At 38.2% G+C, this 12,648-nt stretch overlaps 2 protein-coding genes across 7 annotated transcripts in view; one reads left to right on the forward strand and one right to left on the reverse strand.

Moving 5' to 3' along the window:
* Positions 1–11,152, reverse strand: part of coil (coilin p80) — a 12,898-nt gene extending 1,746 nt beyond the window's left edge. The window contains exons 1-8 of one of the 4 annotated variants that reach the window (XM_077555730.1): positions 10,771–11,151; positions 9,297–9,889; positions 9,121–9,206; positions 4,755–4,841; positions 3,760–3,807; positions 3,584–3,653; positions 827–915; positions 1–224 (exon numbers count right to left, since the gene is read on the reverse strand). The exon at positions 1–224 is cut by the window's left edge and continues 1,746 nt beyond it. In XM_077555730.1, coding sequence (XP_077411856.1) covers positions 177–224; positions 827–915; positions 3,584–3,653; positions 3,760–3,807; positions 4,755–4,841; positions 9,121–9,206; positions 9,297–9,889; positions 10,771–11,054 — 1,305 coding nt within the window. In that variant the 5' untranslated portion in view covers positions 11,055–11,151 and the 3' untranslated portion in view covers positions 1–176. Of the gene's footprint in view, positions 225–826; positions 916–3,583; positions 3,654–3,759; positions 3,808–4,754; positions 4,842–9,120; positions 9,890–10,770 lie in introns of all 4 variants that reach the window. The other 3 variants (XM_077555731.1, XR_013290972.1, XM_077555729.1) reach the window with 3 other exon arrangements.
* A 67-nt stretch (positions 11,153–11,219) lies between these two features.
* Positions 11,220–12,648, forward strand: part of scpep1 (serine carboxypeptidase 1) — a 45,607-nt gene continuing 44,178 nt past the window's right edge. For 2 of the 3 annotated variants that reach the window (XR_013290973.1, XM_077555733.1), the window contains exon 1: positions 11,222–11,508. Coding sequence is in view for 1 of the 3 variants with exons in the window: in XM_077555733.1 (XP_077411859.1) it covers positions 11,451–11,508 (58 nt within the window). In the remaining 2 variants the exon portion in view is untranslated. Of the gene's footprint in view, positions 11,509–12,648 lie in introns of all 3 variants that reach the window. The other variant, XR_013290974.1, reaches the window with a different exon arrangement.

Consider the following 12,648-nt stretch of genomic DNA (forward strand, 5'->3'; position numbering starts at 1 on the left):
AATCTGATGCACATTTTGAATAACATATGGTAATACAGTATGTATTAAAAAAACTGAATTGTTTGTGTACCCTGAAAATGAAGAAATTAAATAGTGACATTAAAACATTGTGGCGTACTTACATTAAAACCTAACATGTCTGGTCAAATAAAGTGAGGATAGAATTGGGCACATATTTAAATCACAAGTCTTGGTTCCAGAAGGGACTCCCATTGCTCTGTTACCTGTGGGCATACAGTAAAATCATGACTTTGACTGTTATGTGCACACTCAAAACAAAGTACACCAGCGTTCAATTAACTCATTCAAACCAAAAAATGTATAAATACGTTTTTTAATACTTTGTCCTTCAATCCCAAAAACGTACGTATTTATATGTTTAAAAAAAATGTATTTTTTAATTTTATTTTAATGCTAGAGCATACAGAAGGCTTTGGTACAGCTTCTGACATGAAGAAAGCAATTAAAGCAATTGTAGTATTACCAAAAAAATGGCCAGCAGGTAGCAGCAGAGTATAAGTGATCAGCCAGGGCCATGCTGCAACAAACTCTTTGTGTCCCAAACCCACCCCACTAAAATGCACAGAATAAAACTACAGTACTTACTTTGACTTTTGCAATTTGTTATTGTTGCTTTTATAAGATTATTTAAGTTAAAGAAAATAAATGTGGGACCTTTGTTTCCCATCACTCCATCACGAAAGACAATGCTTTTTAAAAATGTAATAGCATTGTATTAAAAGCAAACATCATGGAAAAGAGCATCTTTAAACAAACATATTTTTATCATTAAAACAAAAAAACTATACAGTATGTTTAGTATTACCCTGGATCCTCTAGACACAGCATACTCAACAATCTCTGATCCGTCTGGGTTCTGATACACCAGGTCAAACTTGCCAGGCTCAGAAGGGGCTGGTAAAGGAACACATAGATTTTTATTCAAATGAAAACTTCAATAAAATTTTTTGTGTCAACATATATACAGTATACAGTACATATACATCTATGACTTTTGTCTTGGGGTGAACACACTTCTCTGCTCTTCTTCAGCTTCAAGGCTTATTTTATTCAGCAATTCCAGAATATAGCTCACAGTACATGGTATTGTTTTTCTGGCTGAAGTCACGACTCAGAGTGTGTATCATTTTTGGGCTTAACAAAATAAAGGCATCAACATTAAGAAAGGCCTCACTATAACACAATTTTGCAATAATAAATATGACTAGAGCTGCGAACAGCTATAAAGGGCTCTCGCAGCGCGGGCCATTTTGCGGTACTGGCACATCAGAATTTGTATTTTTATTTTTTTAAATTGCCCCACCAACCTTTTACATTGTTTTGTTTTTTTGCCAGGTGTGATAAGTGCAGTTTTCGTCCATGTCAAGATGCTCAAAATCTGCATTCCTTTTCTGTCAACAATGTGTTGCTATGGCAACCGCCTATCATGAAATATCACAAAGTTTGCATTACAACTTCATGAAGGCTTAAACACTTTTCCAAACAAATATGGTAATGATTTGGTGAACCCACTCAGAGAAAAACATCAAAGGAAAAAATTCCTTATTTGCTTTTGCCAGAAGGTGGCACTATCACTATAGATAAAAAAATAAGTTTGTAGATGTGTTCAGGTCTGGACTTTCATTAAATATGTGACATATTGAAAAGACAGGGTGATCTGGGGAAAGTTACAGCAGCTTTTATTTTCATGGTGAAAGTTACAGCAGCTTTTATTTTCATGGTGAATCATCAATATTTGCAGCACTGTAATTGCCGAGTCACAAGGCATGATCAACATCCTAAAGCTTTTTTTGTGGGGGTGGGTTCAACTGAGTCCCTTCAATGGGCTCGACGTAGCAGTAGTTTTTTCCACCAGTATGTGGCGCTATATGAATAACCAAATATTGTCATATAGATGCCTTCATACCTTGACTGTAATGACAATTTTGCCCTATATGATTTATTTGGTTGTTACAAACATATCTAGTCTATTCTATTCGTTAGTCAAAAATCATTTCCAGTTTAATACATTTTGGTATAACCCTAGGCATGATAAAAACTCTTGAATGTGTCTAATGAATGACGAGAGCAGGGCGTGGGGGAGGGTGACTCTACCGATCGCACGTTGTTGTTTTTAGGAACGGTAAGAGCTTACCTCGCTTTCTTTGTATCCGAAATTTCTCGGCAGTTGAGCCGGCAGTTTCTACAAAATATATTAAACTGGAAATGATTTTTGAAAAAGAAATGTCATATTAATGTTAAAAACAACCAAATAAATCATGTAGAGCGAACCTGTCATTACAGTGAGGGTTCCTTTTCACATACATATGAAATTTGGAATGTTTTGGAGCATGCACACAGGAGTAATTCAGCATTTTCTCCCTTGTGGTGAAGCCAAGATGAAATGCAAAATTTGATTCCCCACCCCCGTCAGAAAGTATTTCGAAAACTCAAGATTTTCCCCCCAGTTGTTATCCCAGGTCTTGACAGAAGTTTGAAGTCAATTGGGTTTACCGTTTAGGACAAAGAACCAAATGTATGACCTCTCTGTGAATGCGCAAAAATGAAATGCAAAATTGGATGCCCCACCCCCGTCATATAGTATTTCGAAAACTCAAGATTTTCCCCCCAGTTGTTATCCCAGGTCTTGACAGAAGTTTGAAGTCAATTGGGTTTACCGTTTAGGACAAAGAACCAAATGCATGACCTCTCTGTGAATGCGCAAAAATGGGCCAAAATTGGACATAAAAAAAAAATCATAGCTCACTTCCTGTTCAGTTTAACATATGGCTCCAAGAGACTTTTTCGGTCTTGGGCTTATTCATATACCTCCAAATTTTTGTAGGGCTGGCTAAACCATATAACGGGGGTTGCTTTGTTAAAAATTTCTGGGGGGCGCTAGTGAGTCTTTTTTTTTTTTTTAAACAAAAAACAAAATTGCACAATACACAATACAATATTGCTCATTTTGCCAGGCCAGATATGTGCCAAATTTCATGGGTATTTCTGCATGTTTAGGCCCTCAAAATCGTCATTGTTTTCTTTGCGAACAGTGCCTTGCCACGCCCACAGCGTTTCACGAAAACTCACAAACTTCGTGTTGTAACATCATGAAGGCCTAAACACTCTTGTGAGCAAACATGAGGTAGATAAGCTGCTTGGAGAAAAACGTCATAAAAAAAAAACATGTATTTCTTTTTGCCAGTAGGTGGCGCTTATCACTACAATAAAATATAAATGTATAGATATCTTCAGGACTGGACTCTCATTAAATGGGTGAAATTTTGAGTAGATAAAATCATATGGGTCAAGTTAAAGAAGCGAATCATCAGACTTTTCGGCACCGTAATGGCCGCGCTCTTTGCCGCAAACTCACAATATTTGATGTGGGGCATGACGATTAGGATACATGCGAAGTTTTTTTTTTTTTTTGGAACATCTACAGGGGATCTTTTAAGCATTTCCTCTTTCATGACGAAGTCAATATTAAAGGCAAAATTCAATGCCCCACCCCCGCCATATAGTATTTTGCAAACTTAAAATTTGTTCACATTTGTTCATGTGTGGTCAAGTAAAGTCTCACCTTGTGCAGCAGAAAGTAGTTCAAGCTCAACTTGTTTTGTTATTGGGTCATATCTCACAATCATACCCTCCTAAAATGCAAAGCAACATGGTTTGAATGAATGATGACAACTTCACTGTGCTCAAATAATACATGGATTTGATGTATTTTTTATAATTTACAGAAAAATTACACACCTTGTATTCCGACACCTCTGGTGTATAATTCTCAGTAAGCTCCAGCAGCTGTGAACAAAAACAAATGTTTGGAGGTTTTAGTCTATACTTTTAACTGGTCAAAGACAATCAATCAGGGAATTCAAAGCAACACCACATTATTTTTTTTCTACAAATATGGATGTAAAAAAGGCGACTCGAAAGAAGGCTCAGCAATGTAAACCAACACGACCTCTGAAAACGTCAAAGAATATCTTTATGATCATCCTTTTCCAGGTTGTAGGCTGCTGAAAAATCACACTGTACAGTCTTCCATGAATGACAGACTAACTAAAGAAGCCAATTGGATTGTTGAGTCATATTTGATCATATATTTTAGAATAAATAAATAAATTTCATTTGTTTAAAAAAAAAAAAAAAAGAATGAGAGTGTTTTAAAATATTTATTTATTGGAACTATTTAGTAGAGTGTCTCGTGACTAGCGATAGTGTAGAGTTAAAAAGGACCTAGCTGGACGTTGGGCAGATGAAGTCGTCATATGATAGAAATATGTCGGTTTTCCCCCTGAAAATATGTCATATTAAGTTACAAAGCCAATGTTGTGTCTTTGGGGCTAGACTTGTTTTACCCACATATACTTTACCACAAGGACACATAATAAAGTAAAGGACTGATTTTGTATTGCAAGATATAACAACACTAAATGATATTTATTTTACCTGTATGAGGATGTTTAAAACTGTCACAAATGGCTTGCTGTGGTGTGCTTTTACTTGGAGGAAGGCAAGAATGTACAGTACTATTGCTGAGGTTCCGTCCATTTATACACCACCAGATGAACAGAAGTAGTAGTAGGATAATTAGAATGTTTTTGATACTGTATAATTTGTTTTATTTTGTGCAAAAATCCAAATATAAATCAAAAGCAGTTTCTCCAGGTGAGCGCTTTGAACACAGCCAGCACACAAAACAATCATCATGGTTTAAACAATGAAGAAAAGAAAAAAAAGATTACCTTAAATGCAATCTTCTTTCCTACTTGTGGAGGGGCAGCAAGAAGGGGCATAGCACTGTAATCTTGCGGAGCACTTTTATCTCCATTCTACACATGAAAACACAAAATTACAGTTTTCATAGTAGGCACACAGATACAAATTACATACAAATACTGTACTTGATATTATCCAGAGAGATTGAGCATATTTTCCTGAAAAGAGTGACCGTTACAAGACATTGTTTTATGGCAGGGGTGTCAGGTGCCACATAGAGCAAAAAAATATTACCAGGTGGACCGGACTGGTAAAATCATAATTTAAAAACAATTGGTGTCAGTTTAACACACATCTTCTACCTTTGACCATGTTGTGATGCAGGATTCCAGTTAAGGCAAGACATTTTAAGTTAAAAACAAAAACTTCAATGTAGTTAGTTATAAGCAGAATTAATTTTCAAATGCAGCCTATTTAATAAAGCACTTAGCAGCTTGTATTTGAACTATTGCGATCATGATGAGGGAACGAAAGTTCGGGGGTGATGAGCTCCAATGTTGGCCTGCTTTACTAAAATAAATGGCCTCAAAAAATAAAAAAAATGTACATATACTCCGGGAGTGACTTATATACTTATATATATATCTATCTTCTTTATGATGCATTCTTTTAATGACTTATACCTTAGGTGTCAAACTCCGGTCCTCGAGGTTCGCAGTCCTGCAGGTTTTGGAGGTTTCCCTCTTTCAACACAAGCTGATTCCAATCAACAGGATCGTTATCAGCCTTATGCAGAGCTTGCTGATGAGCTGATCATATATCAGCTGTGTTGGAGAACGGAAACACCCAAAACCTGCAGGAGTGCGGCCCTCCAGTTTGACACCTATGACTTATACCCTGGAGCGATGTATAGTCTTAAACAAATGGTATCCAAAATTGTGTTTCAAAACTTTGCAAAATCAACTGTTAACTGTCAGTGAACTAACACTACTGTAGATAGTAGTGTATACATGCAGTAGTAAAACAATAGTGGCTTACCTGTGAAATCACGTGAAGACATTTAACATTTTCTATGCATATTTTTACTGTTTATGAATTTACTTATAGTATATAGATGCCATATAACTGTGATAATGTTTGTGTGAAATATATTGGACATATAACTGTAGTGTAATGAATAACACTTTTCACTCCCTTCCAGCTGGTGAGATAGGAATGCAGTGGGGGGGGGGGGGGGGCATGTTCTCAAGTTCTCATGGGTGATTACACTGTGGGTCTGAGGGAGTCTAGGTCGCATGGTAGTACCTGTCTAATCATATATTTCCGGCTTTGGATGAAACTGGAGTAAACATGTCAGTAAATCTCTTGTCTGTCTATTATAATTGCTAACCCTTTGTCCAGCCTCAGAGGAGGAGTATGCTTTTTTTCATCTATAAAGCGACTGTGTGTTTTTCATATGGACACACTGGAGGCTTAACATCACCTTTGAATGTAAGCATTTACTCTTGTGTCTTTTAAGAGCTCTTAAAATAAATTCTTTATAAAGAAGGCTTTTTCATCAGATCTCATCTGCAATTATTTCGAACACGCAAAGATTACATTTAATATAGTAATCAAATAATACCTTCACACGCTAGGAGGCTAACCTTCAAAATTAAATGGTTATTGTAGACTATAATCATCCCTCACTTTTCACTGGTGACACACACTGTTGTATTGTAATCTGACTACTTTCTTTCAATAACGAGCAATCTAACGCGTTCATTTTTAAATTTACTTTCCTAAATGGCTGTACGTTTCTATTTTTTTATTACCTCATAATGTATGTAGAATGCAGGATTTTGCTGTCCATTTTGAAGAAAATTTTGAGGAGTCACGTGTACTAACGTGTGAGCACTCGGAGTCTGGCCAAAACAATAGACGCTATGACGTAAACAACGGAAGAAGCAGGAGGAGCTCCACAAACGGGTGCATTTGCCATTACTTCACATTTTTGTCTAGTTAAGATGACAAAAACCTCTCAGTGCGTTGCAAACTTTGCGCTGGCTCAAAAACACTGTCGACCGCTAAAAACTCCACATCCAATTTGAGGAAACACTTGTTATCACAGCACAGCGCAATACAAATCAAAGCAAAGCCGACAGGTAAGGAGACAGCCAGCAGTTCTACAGTTACTTCAGCCCCCCTGGCACGCAAACAGATGAAGCTGGATTTTAGTAAAAGAGCACCAGTAAGTTAGCCTGGCAATATCCAGATTGATTTGTACTTCACTCGAGGGAGTTTTCCACACTTCGAGCTGATTGGACGAAGCAGAATCGTGTGCACGTCTACTTTTTGTTTCGACCAATCACGGCAAAGGATGAAAATGTCTTCACCGACATGCGACTGTTTGACTAGCTGATATCATGGCGTCGAGTTTATGTTGTCGGTTTTTCAATGTTGATATGTGAATACAAGAGACTAATTCAGCGAGAACAGAATTAATTGCAGCGTCCACCGGTGTCACCGTGTTTGGTTTGTTTCTTCCCACTGCTTCGGCGCTTCTTGTTTTCGTCACAGCTGCATATTGCACCCCCAAATACAATGTCGCTCTGTGATTGGGCCGAACCACCAGTGGTTCGTATAGGTGGAAATTAATGGGAGCGGTACAAGATGGATTCTCGGGACTTTGTTAACTCACAAATACAGCGAGAATACATCTTGGGAGAGCAAGGTTACCAGTGGGAGTGATCTGAAAAAAAGTTGGTCGGGCGATATGCTTCAGAGGAAATGTGTCCATTCAGTACTGTTGACTCGCCTTCATTCCGCGTAATAATAGTGTAACGTCTTGCAAGAACGCCACCTGCAAACGTTGGTTGGGATGTCACCCTTTTATTTATTTTGACAAATGCTACTGTTGGCCGCAGCCAACGCCAGAAAATAGAAACACAACTAACGAGGGCTAGCAGAACAGCCAAGTAGAAACACACGCAACCAACCCACATGTAACGTCCCTCCTCTCCCGTGACACCTGTGTTGCGTTTACTAACAGTCGGACATAAGAGTGCTTAACAAAAATGGAAACACTGGAACACACAACACACTTAAGTTTGTTACACTAGAAAATATCCCTATTAGCAATAATGCTGAGCTGTCCCACAGAGTCTTTCTCGTCATACCCCGAGAAAGAGTATGCCAGGGAAAAAAAAGGGCTATCTGCATGACTGTAGTTTAGCTCTGGTAGTTGAGAAAATAGAAAAATGTTATAGTTACAGTTGCATTCAGCCTACATGTAAATGTTATAGTTACAGTTTTTAACCAGCCTGCTGGTGTAACGTGTTATACACCAATTTCTGTATTGTAAAACCAAAGAAACAGAAACATGTTCATGTTTTAAGTTTAAGCACTTTCATAAGCATTATTTAAGTAACCGGTTGTCATTCTTGTGTTGAGGCAGCAAAGGGCAGAAATTGGTCAAAAGTAACTGAACTTTGACAATAAAGTAATCAGTAAAGTAACTAGATTACTTTTTTGATCACGTTACTTTTTTAGGTAATCTGTGACAACACTGGTGTGGTGACACGTTTGTCTTAGGACAGGGCGGCTCTTGGCATAGGCGGACTAGGTGGTTGCATAGAGCGCTAGATCACTACATACCAGTTCCTTAAGGAGTAACTTTTTTCTTACATAGTTGTGAGACGATAGCTGCTCTCATGGGTTCTTTGCTGTAGATGATACAAACTCTTTTCTTAAAATTTATTTCAAAATTAAAGTCCCAAATTGGTCGTTTCATTTTGGACACAATTCATAATTCATAAAATGGGCATCATCGGACAAACTCTAGTACCCTTTCTTCTTTTGAGCTGCAACAATAGATATATTTGTAGTTTACAAAAAAAAGTTATCGGTGATCGATATGAAAATCGGTGGGGGGGAAAAAGGTTATTGTGCATCCCCACTCAATTGGTGTTAATTGAAAAACATTGTAGATTGTTTGTATTGTTGGTTGCTTTTGACAAAGTGCTCCTGAAATGTAATGATTATTATCAAACTGTTGTGGTGGAAAAGCTTTACATATAGATCATTCTTAAGGACATTACTGTAACAAAAAAATTATAAAAAATGTGGTAAGGAGGTCCTTGATAGAATGTCCCTTGCAAGGGGTCCTTGGCCTCAAAACGGTTGGAGAACCCCTACCAAAGTTCTCCAAAGTTATAAAGCAAAATGCAATTAATTACTTCTTCATTAGCCATACCTCCAAAATGTTTTGAGAAATACATGCTAAGTTTTTAGTACAGATGCTAACAAGCATTCATTCTCAACACATGGGCAAATTTATAACCTTCTCCACTGATCTAAGAAATACATGGAAATATTACATCCCACAATGGGTTGGCGAAGGCAATTACTCACACTGAGACTTTGTTGTTGCAAGGGCTGCGGGGTAACTGGATCTGCTTTCTCTCCAACACTGTTTACGTCACAAGACTCCGCAGACGCTGTGATTTGGTCACATGGGGATATTGAAACACTTGAATGTTTTTTCCGTGCAGAATTTGATAGTTTAGAATGTGAATTGTGATTCAAACCTAAATTTATATTGGTGATATTATTTTTAGCCTCCACTATACACTCCTCATCCGAGGAGTCTGTATCTGATGAAGAGGATGGACAACAACTCTTGGCAGGATGGGTGCTTGAAGGTACTTTGGAGGAAGGAAGCACTTCGGATGAAAAAGAAGAGTCTGTTTTGGTTCCTGTTGTGTTGGGGACTCCATCCTGCACACAACTGTTCCTATCGTTATCTGAAGAAGGGGTGATCTGCGATTTCGACTGGTGCGATATCTTCATCTTGGAGTTTGAGTGGTCTTTGTGAGTTTTAGGGGGAGAAAATGCTGGTATGAAGCTGGAGGTCAGACCATTTTCATCTACTTTCCGCTTTCTCTTCTTTGAGAGTTTATTTTTAAGATTGTTAGTCTCTGCACCAGGTGTCGTATTGGTGTCAATTTCCAGAATGTCGCCATGCTTTTTCTTCCTCTTTTTTTCCATTCCTTCCACACACGTAACACTTTTGTCACTATTGTCGGGCTTGTTAGGTCTCTGCCTCCTTTTGCAGTTTTCACTTGGTTTATTTGAATGGGAGCTGTACCCATTCAGTTGAGAAACACATTCCACCTTCACTCTAGAAAATGGAAACAGCATACACAAATCAGTACATTGAAACATTACATTCATTACAATACTGAAAATAATTTAAATGTTGATCATTCACATCACTCTGAAAAAAAGTTACACCTGACCGGAAGAAATACCATTTACAGTTCGAGCGTTATCATTTTATTTGGTACTTTTTAGAAGTAAGATTAGAGGTTAAAAGCTCTTTAAGGCCCACTGAATCTGGTTATCTGTCTTGGCCAGAGAAAATGATTCTATTTCCTATTTGCAGAGGTGGGAGTAAGTCACATTGTTCAAGTTGCAAGGTAAGCATCAAGTGGTAACCTTCAAGTCTCAAACAAGTCAAGTCACTACCAAATTTTAAGCAAGTCGAGTCAAGTCATTACTTGGCTCAAGCATGTTGTATGTCAAGTTATTACATCGTGCTCAGTCACAACTTATATTGGAGTGATAAAGCGTAGTTTGTTAAGGATGTCCATAAAATTCCAACTGTTGGCGTGATCTTTTTTATATTTTCAGAGATTTGTGGTGGGCGGTGGTTTTCAGTCCTAGGCCTTTACTCACCACCACTGACCAGGGATGCTTATTTATAGACAAACTGCATTTTCCTTTACTAGCAATGTTGATATGGTCTAAAAGCTACAGTACATAGTTGTTGTCATTGTAAGTGGCGAGTAAATCATTTACCGGGTTAAAACGAGCTAGCCAGCTACAGGTGTTTCAGACCATCTAAAGTCTTGAAAATAAATTGATGAATCTTTAAGTGAACTTCATAATGTACAGGAATCCAGTGAAGGGAGTCCATAATTGATGTTGTGCTCCATCCTAAGCATCCACAAACAGCAAGAAAAGTAAACACAAAGAAAAAAAAGACATCAAGATACTCACCTGAGGATGTCGTTATCCCGTACAACATAAATGCTTTCCGTGTGCAGTAGATAGCAATCCTCTATGAAGAGGTTGATAATGCTTCGACGACTGAACCCAAATTTATCTCTGATGATGCTCTCCAGGTCGGATACCATGCGACATACGTTTAAATCCATAAGCAGCCAGCACATGCGACATTCCACGACCGCGGGTGGAGGATATTCAAAGTGCAAACGGACGCGGATGTGGTTGCTACAACGAGCAGCCATGTCGATTATAATGTTTCGGTTACTTACGAGCATGTATTTATAGGTAGTTCTACAACGTCCGGTAGTCCTTACTGTATCCGCAATGCCACTAGTGTTCTGGACAAAAAAAAAGCGTGGGATTGAAGAAGAAGAAGAAGACGAAGAAGACGAAGAAGAAGAAGAAGAAGAAGAAGAAGAAGAAGAAGAAGAAGAAGAAGAAGAAGAAGAAGAAGAAGAAGAAGAAGATTTGATTTTGAAAAAATACATTTATTTGCCGCTCTTATTTACATTATTTTCCTAAACACACAGGTCGGCAAAGAACAATTCAATAAATAGACAAAAAAATAAAATAGAAGAAGAAGAAGAAGAAGAAGAAGAGTCAGCTGACGCTGAGTGTTGTCATGTGATTTTACATGATTACTGTACGAGAAACCCGTCAAAGCAGTTGAAATGGGTCAATGCAGAGCAGCGGCCGTTTTGATTATAGTTGCCCTAAACGCCAGCAAAGGTATGTTGTCTGTCTATCGTGTAATATGCGAACTTTTCGAACCGATAACCCAAACACATAAACATTAAACTATATTATTGATTTGGATATCATAATCATAAACAAACAAATAATTAGTGTGTTTGTGAAATGGGGTGGGGATACAATCTTACAATCTAAATTATTTATGAAAGTGAAAACATGAAGTCAAATGTGCTTCAGTGAAAGTAATACAAATTTTAATTTAGATTGGATGTAGTGCAAAAATCGCTACCAGTCAAACATATTATGGAAACACTGGTATGCCTGTCTTCTTAATGTGTAGTTGTTTAATCTTTGTATGTTTGTTTTTAAGAGTGGATCCTGAGTCTGGAAGTGTGTCTATGTTACAGTGGGGCAAAATAGTATTTAGTCATTCACCGATTGTACTCCTCCCCTAGCTTTCCCCTTTGAAATGATGACAGGGGTGTGTGCAAAGTTTCATGAGTTTATGCCCCATGTTTAGACCTTCAAAAACAGCATTTTTTCTTGGCAAACAGGGCATCTTCACGGCAACAGCGTGCAACAATATAAAAAGCTTTTGGTAACTTTTCATCTTAAATATCTTAAGATGAAACAGTGTTGAGATGGTACAGCCCAAGAAAGAGCAAGGTGGCGAAAGTATTACCCACGTCTGTAAAATTGGACATTCAATTACTGTCGCTTACTTCCTAGGTTCATGCTCCATGTCAATTCACACAAATCGGTAGAACCTCCCCAGTGACACTTCTTAAATATGCTTGAATGCTATTACATTACTGCCTCATGATAGAAAAAGAAATAATCTGAAGTTTGCACCTTCTAGCTCAAAATTTTCCAGTTATGGCCCTTCAAAGTTTCGGTGACATGTCCACTTTTGTGATCCTGGAATTACACACTTAAATCCTTCCATCCATCCATCTATCCATCCATCATCTACCGCTTATCTGGGGTCGAATCACGGGGGCAGCAGCTTTAGCAGGGAAGCCCAGAATTCCCTCTCCCCAGCCACTTCAACCAGCTCCTCCGACGGGATCCCAAGGCGTTCTCAGGTCAGCCAAGAGACATAGTCTCTCTAGCGTGTCCTGGGTCGTCCCCGTGGCCTCCCGCCGGTGGAGCATGCCCGGAACACCTCTCCAGGGA

Source organism: Vanacampus margaritifer, chromosome 2 (assembly GCF_051991255.1).
Source record: "Vanacampus margaritifer isolate UIUO_Vmar chromosome 2, RoL_Vmar_1.0, whole genome shotgun sequence".
NCBI lineage: Eukaryota > Metazoa > Chordata > Actinopteri > Syngnathiformes > Syngnathidae > Vanacampus > Vanacampus margaritifer.